General features: G+C 44.3%; 1 protein-coding gene across 2 annotated transcripts in view; it reads left to right on the plus strand.

The window, feature by feature from the left end:
- Abcc2 (ATP binding cassette subfamily C member 2) overlaps window positions 1–12038 on the plus strand; it is a 61092-nt gene that overhangs the window by 28311 nt on the left and 20743 nt on the right. For both annotated transcript variants that reach the window (XM_042263944.2, XM_076563140.1), the window contains exons 15-22: window positions 120–204; window positions 1053–1119; window positions 2527–2653; window positions 5211–5387; window positions 6895–7062; window positions 8592–8772; window positions 11031–11157; window positions 11404–11539. In XM_042263944.2, coding sequence (XP_042119878.2) covers window positions 120–204; window positions 1053–1119; window positions 2527–2653; window positions 5211–5387; window positions 6895–7062; window positions 8592–8772; window positions 11031–11157; window positions 11404–11539 — 1068 coding nt within the window. The remainder of the gene's footprint in view (window positions 1–119; window positions 205–1052; window positions 1120–2526; window positions 2654–5210; window positions 5388–6894; window positions 7063–8591; window positions 8773–11030; window positions 11158–11403; window positions 11540–12038) is intronic.

Raw genomic sequence — 12038 nt, forward strand, 5'->3', positions numbered from 1 at the left:
CCAAACCAAATGAACCAACAAAACAACAAACAAACAAAAACTCTGGAGTCCAATTTGTGTGGGCTGTGTTACTGAGTGTTTTATTCTTAGAATCTCTTGTGTCTGTCCTTCTTCTCTAGGCCAGTGTTTCTGTGGACCGGTTAGAGAAGTACTTGGGAGGGGATGACTTGGACACGTCTGCCATTCATCATGTCCACAATTCTGGTAAACAAATTTTGAAATTATTTCCATAAATTATTCATAGTGCTGACACCAGACTACTTATAGGCAGGAGCTTAACCACAGCAACTACTGAAAAGGAAGAGCTAAGGAATCCATCTTAAATTAATTAGGCTTGCAGGGTGGTGGTGGCTCACACCTTTAATCCCAGCCCTTGGGAGGCAGAGCCAGGCAGATCTCTGTGAGTTCTTTGAGGCCAGCCTGGTTTACAGAGCGAGATCCAGGACAGGAACCAAAACTACACAAAGAAACACTGTCTCAAAACAAAAAAATTGATTAGGCTTGTATAACAAGCAATACAAACTATGTTCTCACCTAAAGAAAAGTACTTAGCCAGATTTCAAAGGAAAACACAGTTAGCTATTCTGAGATAAGCAGGGACTCCTGCAAGTGACCCGGAAAACAGAAGTCGGGCTGGAGTAGGGATTGGGAAGGTAGCTTGGGGGTGAAAGAACTCTTGGGTTCTGAATCGGAAGCATCCATAGCCAGACGGAACAGCAGATCTGGAGTCCAAAATGGGGAGGGCTTAGATAAGAAAGTAGAACTCACACAGAGGACTAGGTAACAGAGGGCCAAGGGTGTATGTGTGGAGTAAGGGTGCCAGGGCATCTGGAGGTCCAAGGAATCGGAGATCAGGTTTGGGTCCCAATAGGCAGGCCACTTCCAATCTCATCCTGGGAACTTTCCTTGCCTCCTGCTGGTGTAAGCTCAGCACCTAACCGAGGTGGTCTGGGCTGATAGAAGAGACAGAGACACTGAGGGAAGGCTGACTGGCCTGCCACGTGAGGACCTCCATGTAACTAAAAGAGGGCTTTTTCTCCACCTCTCAACAGATAAAGCTGTGCAGTTCTCAGACGCCTCTTTTACTTGGGACCGGGATTTGGACGCCACAATCCGGGAGTGAGTGTGTTCCCTTCCTTTTTTCTAGCTTTCTTAGGACCCTCCTGCCCTGCCTCATTGTCAGAAGATCCTGTGCAGAGGCACACCAGAAAAGACTTTATGTTGTATTCACTTGGATGCTGGGTTGGAATATGCCCTGCAGGGATGAGCCTTTTCCCATGGTCATATTTTCCATCTTCTTTCATGCTGCGATTCTGTGTCCCTTTAGCTGAGAATCCATGAAGATATTTGTTCCCCCCAGATAATAGTGGAGAAAGTGCAGGTCCTGAACTTTTAGAGTCTAGCTTTTCTCCCCAGACTAGATGATGGAAACTATTGCTATAGATTTCAGAGCTGCGTATGGCAGTACACACTGGCAGTCTTAGCCCCCTGGAGGTTCAAGCAAGAGGATCATGAGTTTGAGACCAGTCTGGGCCATCCGGTGAGACTCTGTCTCAGGAAAAAAAAGAGGTACTGTAGACTACTCCTGACCATCTAGTGCACTGTCGCATGTACAGTGCCTGTTAAGGCCGCCCCATTATGGACTCCAGATCCTCTGTTCACGCTGGCTATGAATGTCTTCAGCTCATTCAGAACCTGTGTGTTCTTTCACCCCAAACAAAGAACTCCATGACCCCTCATCCTTCTCTCCTATCCTATAGCCTTGAAATGCACTCTGAGGTCGGCACCAGGATTAGTCAGAGCAGAGGCCATCACTCTAAACCTCCCAGCCAGAGGCTTTCCTTTGTAGAGAGGAAACTGGACATGTTCACTGATGTAGTCCAGAGCAGATTTGGAAAGACAATGTGGAAGGTTCCTGATGTCCCAAGTGCTTTAGGAACTCAGTCAAACCGGTACAAAGATTTCCTGGGATTCTAGCCCAGTGTAGACCTCTCTCCATCCAGAGAAGTCAGGCCTTCAAGGTTAGGTTAGGGTTAGGTAAGAGAATTTGCTGTCAGCGAGTATCACTCATAGAATAAAGAAATCTGAGAAACATTAAGTAACAAGTTTAATTTAGAAGCAAAATCCAACTCAGTCCAGAGGAAGTGACCTTTCAGAATCACCCAACCTATCAGTGTCAGAGTTGAGACCTGAACCAAATCAGGTGTCTAGGCTCCTGAGAGGGTGGTGTTGTTCAACCTTTGGTCCTAAGAGAACCCCCTCCCCCTCCCCAGGAGAACTTTTACTGTTTCAAACGCACCTTTGACACTGGCTGGTTGGATGAGTTTGATAACTAGAATTCATTCTTCAGTATCTTAGAACTTAACAATAATAATGAAGTACTCTGGGGTCTTATATATCCACGGCAAAATTTCTAGTCTTGAGGCGGAAATGACCTAAAAACAGATTTCATGTAGAAGTCAGAGAAGTGACTTAAGCTACTACGCCCACCCACCCATTTCCTTCAGAAACATTTCTCTCTTTCAGTGTGAACCTGGATATAAAGCCAGGCCAACTGGTGGCCGTGGTGGGCACTGTAGGCTCTGGGAAATCCTCTTTGATAGCAGCCATGCTGGGAGAAATGGAAAATGTCCACGGGCACATCACTATCCAGGTGAGTGGAAATGTAGTGGAGAAGACTTCTGACCCCAACATGGGCCTTAGTGCTCTTTCCTCATTTGGGACAGTACACTAGTACACGAGGTCCTGGAGACATCTGGTGTAATCATGGACTATGGACTCTCTGCCTCTCCCATCTTATACAATCAGACTCTGGGTGTAGAACCTGAGAATCTGAAGTTTTAATGAGCTGTCCATGTGACTCCTATATGTTCACCAAATTATTGAAACTGTTGACTAAAGATGTCTTCCTTAACAGTATAGGCATTTCTGCTGTAAATTTCTGTGTGTGTCTGAACCCCCCCCCATCTGCAAAATTGTACAATAAAAGTAAAAGGACCTAGGAAAAGGTTTTAATAGGTTACTAAAAGCTTGACTTTGTAGGACTGGAGAGATGGCTCAGCAGTTAAGAGCCCTGGCTGCTCTTGCAGGGGACTGGGTTTGACTCCCAGAACCCACAGGGTGGCTCTCAACTGTAGCGAATTTCTAAACAGTCTTATTAAATAAGAAACACAGAGCCAAACACAGAGGTACAAGCTGTAGAGATCAGAGCAATAGCTGCCAACTAACCTTAGCTCACCACGTCACCGTAGCTTCCCAAGAGAGCTTCTTCCTGTCTAACCTGTGTCTTTATTGCCTTCCTGTTCTGCCTTCTCATTGGCTCTAAGCCCAGCCACATCACTTCCTCATCACTGCCTGTCTATATAGACCTCTGGGTCTCTGTGGTTGGTACTGGGATTAAAGGCGTGTATCACCACGCTTGGCTGTGTCCTTGAACACACACACACACTGCCTGCCATGTGATCGGATTAAGGGCATGTGCCACCACCGCCTGACTTCTGTTTATGGCTCACTATGACCTCTGATCTCCAGGCAAACTTTTTTATTAACATACAAATAAAATATCACATTTCAGCACAAATAAAATATCACCACACACAACTATCTGTAACTCCAGTTCAAGGGGATCCAATACTCTCTTCTGGCTCTCTGGACATAAGACATACATGTGGTATACATACACACATGCAGGCAAAACACTTAAACACATAAAATAAAAATAAAATAAATCTTTAAACAACAACAAACTTAACCAGAGTACCAACAATGAACAATAATCAAATCAGTAGTGGCTATAAAATCAATACTGGCATTTGTACCTAACATCATGATTAGTCTTGCGCCCTCACCATCCTCTGTCCCAAGAAATGGGAACTAAAGCTTATACAGACTAGGCAGATCCTCTACCCTGCATATTCCTGCTGTCTCTCTGCTTCAATCCTCAACCCCCACTCTGTGTGTGTGTGTGTGTGTGTGTGTGTGTGTGTGTGTGTGTGTGTGTGTGTGTACTTGTGCCACAGTGTGCATGTCACGGTCAGAGATGACCTCAGATGTCTTTGTTGTTGTTTACTATGTACACCAGTTTAGCCGACCTACACATTTCCAGAAGGGCTTCTACTGCCTCTGCTTCCCAGTTCCCCTTAGGAGCACTGATGTCACAGACACACACTACTGTGTCCAGCTTTACTTGGGTTCCTGGGATTAACCATCTCCACCATCCCCTTTTCTTGCTTTTTACTTTGAAATAGGTTGTAGCCTGTCTCAGTGTGCAGCCAAAGCAGGCCTTGCCTTTGTGATCTACTGCCTCAGCTCCTAAATAGCTTGTATTACAGGCTTGTGTCACAATGCCCAGCTCACCTCTTTCTGTGAGAGCTAGATATCTTTAAATATATTCCCTCAAATACAATATTAATTAAGTATGGTTTGTTAGTTTATCTGTTTGAAAACAGAGGAAAGTGATTTCATGGCGTTTTCATCAACTCTCTGAACTTCTCAGGGTTAAATTTACAGGAAATTATAAGCAATTTTCAATCATTAAACCAGCCTATATGGACCACAAAGAACTTTTCAGCCTCTTCTAAGGCTTTCTTTTTAATTATGAGAAAGTTTGTGCCTGATGGCTTTACATTAACCTGTTTGGAAACATTGAAGAAACATTTCTTCTTCTACAGTACGCTGAGATTACTCCCTTATTTATCAGTCTCCAATGAGTCAATATATATTTTTCAAAAACCATGATCCATATGTAGTAGAGACAACTTCAGATGTGACTGTCTCCTAATTCCTTTTGGGAGACGTTTTATTGCTGACTCACAGCTCAGTCTCTGTCCCTTTGGTGTGTTAACTTCAGCCACAGGGGTTTTCCTTCCTAAGGTGGCATCTATGCCATTTGAAAGTGTTAACATTGTATTAGTTCTAATCAAGTCATTGGATTGAACTAAACCCTCTTCCTAGCAGCATGTACATTCCTTCTGATTTTCAGAACCAAGGGACGAAAACGATGCTATAAAAAGGTATACAGGGAAGAAGATGGTTGAATGGTAGAACACTGGGTCTTACTCTCGGGTCAGCACATTAGTAAATACCAGATGCTTAGGGAGCCGGTTGTACAGCTCTTCAAAACTAAGTTCTGCTTGTTCCTTGCCACTCATGGCCCCATCCCCCGTCCCTGTAAGCGTGACTGTCACATGGTTTGATCCTGTCCCGTTTAGGGCACCACGGCCTATGTCCCTCAGCAGTCCTGGATTCAGAATGGGACCATCAAAGACAACATCCTTTTTGGATCAGAATTCAATGAGAAGAAGTACCAGCAAGTTCTTGAAGCTTGTGCTCTCCTCCCAGACTTGGAAATATTGCCTGGAGGAGACATGGCTGAGATTGGAGAGAAGGTACTGGGGACAAGGCACCTTGAAGGGTGCAGAAATAATTGAGAAAAACAGTGGGGATGGTAGTGAAAAAGTATGTGGACAGATCACGTTAGTCACAAACACGTATGTACAGCTGCACACTTCATATCAATCATTCCAGGTTTTGTTTGGTTTTTTGAGTCATGGTCTAACTGTGTAGCCTTGACTGACCTGGAGCTTGCTATGTACTTCAGGCTAGCCTCAAACTCACAGTGATCCACCTGTCTCTGCTACCCAGGTTCTAGGATTAAAGGCCTACGCCACCAGAACCAGCCTCCAACTTTTTAAACTTTGTACCTGAAAGCAAATACAAGAATTTATAATCTGAATCAAAGGTAATAAGGCAAAGGAACCAAGAAGTTAAGTTTATTATAATGGCCCAGAGTTAACTCATACCAGTAAATATCTTTAATAAGGCCGGGCGGTGGTGGCGCACGCCTTTAATCCCAGCACTCGGGAGGCAGAGGCAGGTGGATCTTTGTGAGTTCGAGGCCAGCCTGGTCTAGAGAGCGAGATCCAGGAAAGGCACAAAGCTACACAGAGAAACCCTGTCTCGAAAAATCAGAAAAAAAAAAAAAAAAAAAACTATACTAAATCATTTAGGCCGGGCGGTGGTGGCGCACGCCTTTAATCCCAGCACTCGGGAGGCAGAGCCAGGCGGATCTCTGTGAGTTCGAGGCCAGCCTGGGCTACCAAGTGAGCTCCAGGAAAGGCGCAAAGCTACACAGAGAAACCCTGTCTCGAAAAAACCAAAAAAAAAAAAAAAAAAAAAAATATCTTTAATAAAAATTCATTTTACCCAGCGTGGTGCCACACACCCTTAATCCCAGCACTTGGGAGGCAGAAGCTGGCAAATCTCTGAGTTTGGGGCCAGCCTGGTCTACAGAGTGAGTTTCAGACAGCCGGGGTTATACAGAGAAATCATATTTCAAAAACAACAACAAAAACAACCTATTAAAGAAAAAGAAAAAGTTGATTTGAATAAATATATTATATCCATTGAATAGATATGCCATAATTTATTTAGAAAATTTTGATTGCTACATGTTTAAAATATTTTAATCCTTTCTCCAGTTTTAAAAATGAGCGTAACAGTCTTCTGGGGGCAAGAATCTTGAGACACTAGGAGATGAGTGAAAAAAACAGCTCTAGAGTTATTTTTTCCTTTAAGTCAGAATCCATTGATTGAGCAACTAATAAGGGACAGAAACTCTGCCCTGGTGTTAGCTCTACTTTCTCACAGAGTGCAAAGTGTCAGAAGTATTAAATAAGTAGACTGCATGGTAAAAAATGGTAAGTTGGGCATGACTAGTTATTTTGGGCTAAAGTTATTTGTTTGAATAGAAATTACTTATTTATATAAAGAAACATAGCTTTTGAAAGCCCTTAATACCTTATTGAGGCAAATGTCTCTCTTTTCCCCTCCTTATCAGACTGTGCAAAGGGGGACTAGGGCATGTTGCTTAATGGAAATTGTTTTCTTCTTCAGGGTATAAATCTCAGTGGTGGTCAGAAGCAGCGAGTCAGCCTGGCCAGAGCTACCTATCAAAACTCAGACATCTATATTCTGGACGACCCCCTGTCGGCTGTGGATGCTCACGTGGGGAAACACATTTTCAATAAGGTCGTGGGCCCCAATGGCCTGTTGCGTGGCAAGGTGAGAGGTTAATCAATGATGAAGGCAAAGGCCGGGGGTGGGGGAGCTGGAGGCCTGGGGGTGTTACCATACACATCTCTCAGAACAGTATTGTCCTAAAGAAGACTTCATTTATCATCTTCCTGTCAGACTGGTCTCATTAAAGTATGTCTCTTGAAGGCTCCTATTATGAAGTCATGACCTATCCTAAAATTGGCTAATATGAGGCTTACTCTGTTGTTCTGATATTGAGTCTCTTAGTCTAATTGGGGAAAAATTTAGGCTCGTAGATATATATATGTATATTCTATGGGCAGTTTGTTGAAAAAGCAAAGAAGTGCTTTATTGGTAGAATTATTAAGGCCACTCCACTTAGTTAAAAGGAAGATTTATTTAGTGGGCAACTTACAAATGAAGGGATAGGTAGGTCACGGGGTCTGGGGAAGGTGTATCGCAGTCCAGTGGGGTTCTCTGGAGCTCTGCTCGGTCCACCTTCACCATTCAGCGTCCCGGCACAGAGAGAACACACAGAGAGAGCGCTGGCCCATCCAGCTCTCAGGTCTCCAGGCACCTCCCCTGGCCCCGCCTTGTAGGCGTGACAGTTGCCAGAGTCTCAATGGGGGTTGGAACTTCCAGATCCAAGCTGGAATGGCTACCCACTACAGTGCTGAGAGTCTTTCATCTTTCAGGCAACAGGAAGTGGCCTAGGACACTGGGCATGGCTTGAGCATATATGAGGCCTCAAAGCCTGCCTTTATAATGACACACTTCAACAAGAACACATAGCCGGGAGGTGGTGGCGCACGCCTTTAATCCCAGCACTCAGGAGGCAGAGCCAGGCGGATCTCTGTGAGTTCGAGGCCAGCCTGGACTACTAAGTGAGTCCCAGGAAAGGCACAAAGCTACACAGAGAAACCCTGTCTCGAAAAAAAAAAAAAAAAAAAAAAGAACACACCTACTCCAACAAAGCCACACCTCCCAATAGTGCCACTCCCTTTGGGGGCCATTTTCTTTTAAACCACCACAGTAATCAATATAGGAATACAGGGTGTGTCAAGTCTCTACTGCCAGGGATGCCTGCGTAAAAATAATGTTTCTTGTCCTATAGTATCCCTAACTTACTGAAAGATCTGGGCAGTTCTTTTTTATACAGTTGATTAGCTGGTAAGTGAAAGTCTAGTAAGTGAAAAGAGACCATTAGCCAGTTCTCTTTCTGTAAGGACAGGCACTGGTCCTAGGGATTCTCTTAGCTCAGTGTTGTTATTCAGGAACATGGAGGAGAGCATGTGTCAGGCAAACCTCACCGACACTATAGGAAAATAACTGAGAGTGGATCCATGACTCCAGGAGTCTCCTCGTTTCACGTGTAGGGTAATGTTTAAAGATGAAATGCTGGGAAGAGAACATGGAGTAAAAGGAGCCAGGTAGTAGGCACTGCACTCGGAAGCAACGCCCCAGCATGAATTGACGTCTGCTCGTCTCTTTACAAAGCCATCCAGGGAAGATGGTGGGCATGGACTCGTCTAAATAATTTACTATTATTTTTACAGACTCGAATCTTGGTTACTCATAGCATTCACTTCCTTCCCCAAGTGGATGAGATTGTAGTTCTGGGGAACGGCACCATCTTAGAGAAAGGATCCTATCAGGATCTGCTGAGCAAGAAAGGAGTGTTTGCTAAGAATCTGAAAACATTCATGAAGCATTCAGGGCCAGAAGGAGAGGCCACAGGTATGTGAGCAAGGTTGGAACAGGATGGAACTTGGGGTCCTCGATGGAACCAGTGTCTAGACCCTGAACTATTTAGTATCCAGTGAAGTACCTTAGGAGCATTGTTGGAGCCCACTAGGTTTCCTGGTGGTTGTACTCGGCAGGTCTGGATAAAGAGGTTGATTGGACCACGAGCCTGAGTATCAGGTGTTGATAAGGGTCTACACTTGGCTGTCACTAGCTAGAGGGAGGTCCTTTGCCCCTCTTCTTGGCATTGTTATAAACAGACCTTTGGAATAAAGTTCTGGGCTGGGGGATAAACATTTTCAGAGGTTTAGTCCGTTATCATCATGGTGGGACCTGGTGGTGTGTGGGCAGACAGGTGTCACAGGAGCTGAGTCTTACATCTTGACCTTCAGGCAACAGGAAGTGGTCTGTCTCACTGGGTGTAGCTTGAGCATAGGAGACCTTAAAGCCCACCCCACAGTGACACACTTCCTCCAACAAGGCCATGCCTACTCCAACAAGGCCACGCCTCCCATTAGTGCCAGTCCCTTTGGGGGCCATTTTCTTTTAAGCCACTACAACCCCCGTTGCTTTCTTTCAAATTCCTGGCCTCTTTTTAACTCTTGTTACACATATATATATATTCCTAAATACATAAATAAAGCCTGTCTGCTCTGTATAATATACATGTATGTCTATAATCTCAGGTCTGACCACTTAGTATTAGCTGATTGAATGGGGAGCTGTGGAAGACTGTTTCTCCTGTTCTCAGCAGTGCCTATCATTCTTTGTCTAGAGTTGAGGACCAACATCCACTGGTGGTGGTGGTGTGCAGGTATTGTGTAGGCAGCCATGTTCAAGAGACTTCAGGGGTGTTTAGAGAAAGAGCTTGCAATCTTTCTACTCCCTCTTCTGCAATAATCCTTGAGCCTTAGTTTCAGGAGTTGTGTTACAGATGTGTCAGTTGGAATGGGCACCACACAATCTTTTTTGTTCTCTACATTTTGATCGGTTGTGGTTTTCTCTAATGGTCTCTATCTATTACAAAGAAAAGTTTCTATGATAAGGGATAAGAACTATATTTATCTGTGGGTATAAAGATAAATATTTAGAATGCAGTTAGAGATTATGCTGGTTTAATAAAATTATGGTTGTAGGTTCTCCTGAAAGATCCATGACTTCACTAGCCCCAGGTGGATAGGTTTCCAGTACCCTCTTCTAGTTCCCTCTTATTGAATGGGCCTTAAGGCCAGTAAGAGAGTTGTTGGTGACCGCCAAAGGTATACAAGCCACTGCTGCACCCTTAGGGTTATCATGCTGTGCTGATCATTGGTATGTTTCATAGTCATCATAGCTGGGTAGGACTATTGATTGCTTCCCTCCCTCGGAAGCTCCCACGATGCCTTCTGCTATCATGAAAGCCAGTCTTCGGGCAATTATCCTGGGATGGGGCTTTAGGGAGAATGCTAAACCCACTTTGTCTCCTTAAGTGGCTGCTTGGCTACTAGTTTTCTTATCTATCATGATTCCTATGATTGGTTTAGGAGCTATATCAGGAGAGAGAGAGTTGGAAATGGAGCACATTAAAATACTGCAAGGTTTTCAATTACCAAGATTCAGTCATTTAAAAAAAAAAAGAGTTTTGAATCATAATTGTTGCCAACCTCTGGTTGATTTCAGAGTCTTGAAAAGAGTTGTGTTTGGCAACTCCTCCCCACCCCCACCCCCGCCCTCGCCCCCGCCCTCGCCCCCGCCCCTAGCATTCTCATCATCAGAGAGGAGCAGATTTCTGGAGATCTTTGCGTCACTATTTCCACTGATGCCCATGCTGTATTTTTTATCTTATTTCATTTCACTTTCAAGTCTTTTGTAAGTCTTTCAGTTAATAAAAGTATGTTGAATTACTTGAATTTTAAGATTAGCGTTTATATTTATAATTCATATTACTCTCTTTAGTTGATTCTGTGGATGGTGACTGCTGTTTATTCCTGTATCTCTAGAGGGTTTTTTTCTCCTAAGGAACTTAGAAAGCTCGGGAGGTTTCCTTCTCCTTTAGACCATTCTCTTCCAGTGGGTTATTAACCCATCCCTTTTTTAGCCTAGCATTCTCAATGAGAATATGTACTAATAACTGGTACTTATGGGGTTAAATATTCTAACCTGTGAATACATCTGAGCTCCCTTGATCAACAAGATACAGGAGGGCTTTTCTCTCCTTCTTCATAGTGTTAGGAGTCCTGTGTTATTCCCTAACGTCTAACATGTCTCCTTAGTCAATGATGACAGTGAGGAAGATGATGATGAGTGTGGGCTGATGCCAACTATGGAGGAAGTCCCTGAGGATGCAGCTTCCTTGACCATGAAAAGAGAAAACAGCCTTCGCCGAACACTGAGCCGCAGGTAGCCCGTGTATTCTGTTGGCAACTCTTACGGCTTCTTTAGTCCTATTTGGTCTTTCTTTTTCTGTGTGGACCTTTCCCGAGAGAATCTGTCTCATGAACACTCTCAGCTCTTTGTGGTTGGGGTGGGGGAAGGGCTATGGCTGTGGCAGGTCACGAGGTGCACTTTGATGCCTGCAGAGTGATCGTGACACCTGCTGCAAGTCCATGTCTACATGCTCAGGGTGTTTTGTCTTCTCTACCTCAGCTCCAGGTCCAGTGGCAGGCACAGGAAGTCCCTCAAAAACTCCTTGAAAATTAAGAATGTGAATGCCTTGAAGGGGAAGGAAGAACTAGTAAAAGGACAAAAACTAATTAAGAAGGAATTTATGGAAACCGGGAAGGTAAACACCACACAGAAAGCTCTGCTTGAAGCAAAAGAGGGCTTGGAACTAAAGCACGCATCTACTGGGGCAGCGTGTTCCGTTCCTTTGCAAATCTCCAGATTCATTATTTAAATGAGAACAGAGCAAAGGCTTTCTAGATATCATGTCTCAGGGTGGGAGAGATGGCTTAGCAGTCAAGAGCACTGGCTGTTCTTCCAAAGGTCCTGAGTTCAGTTCCAAGCACCCATGTGGCAGCTCACAATCTGATGCCCCCTTCTGGTGTGCCAGCATACATCCAGAGAAAGCACCTGTATACATAAAGAATAAATCTTCAGAAGGAAGGGAGGGAGGGAGGAAGAAATAGAGAGAGAGAGAGAGAGAGAGAGAGAGAGAGAGAGAGAGAGAGAGAAAAGCCATCTCTGTGAAGGATGAATGTCTGATTCTACTCTGACGTGTGGAGAACAATGAAACTGCTTTGAAGGGCAGTTGTAGGCACTAGGAGGCACTAATATATCAA

Source organism: Peromyscus maniculatus, chromosome 1, assembly GCF_049852395.1.
Source record: "Peromyscus maniculatus bairdii isolate BWxNUB_F1_BW_parent chromosome 1, HU_Pman_BW_mat_3.1, whole genome shotgun sequence".
NCBI lineage: Eukaryota > Metazoa > Chordata > Mammalia > Rodentia > Cricetidae > Peromyscus > Peromyscus maniculatus.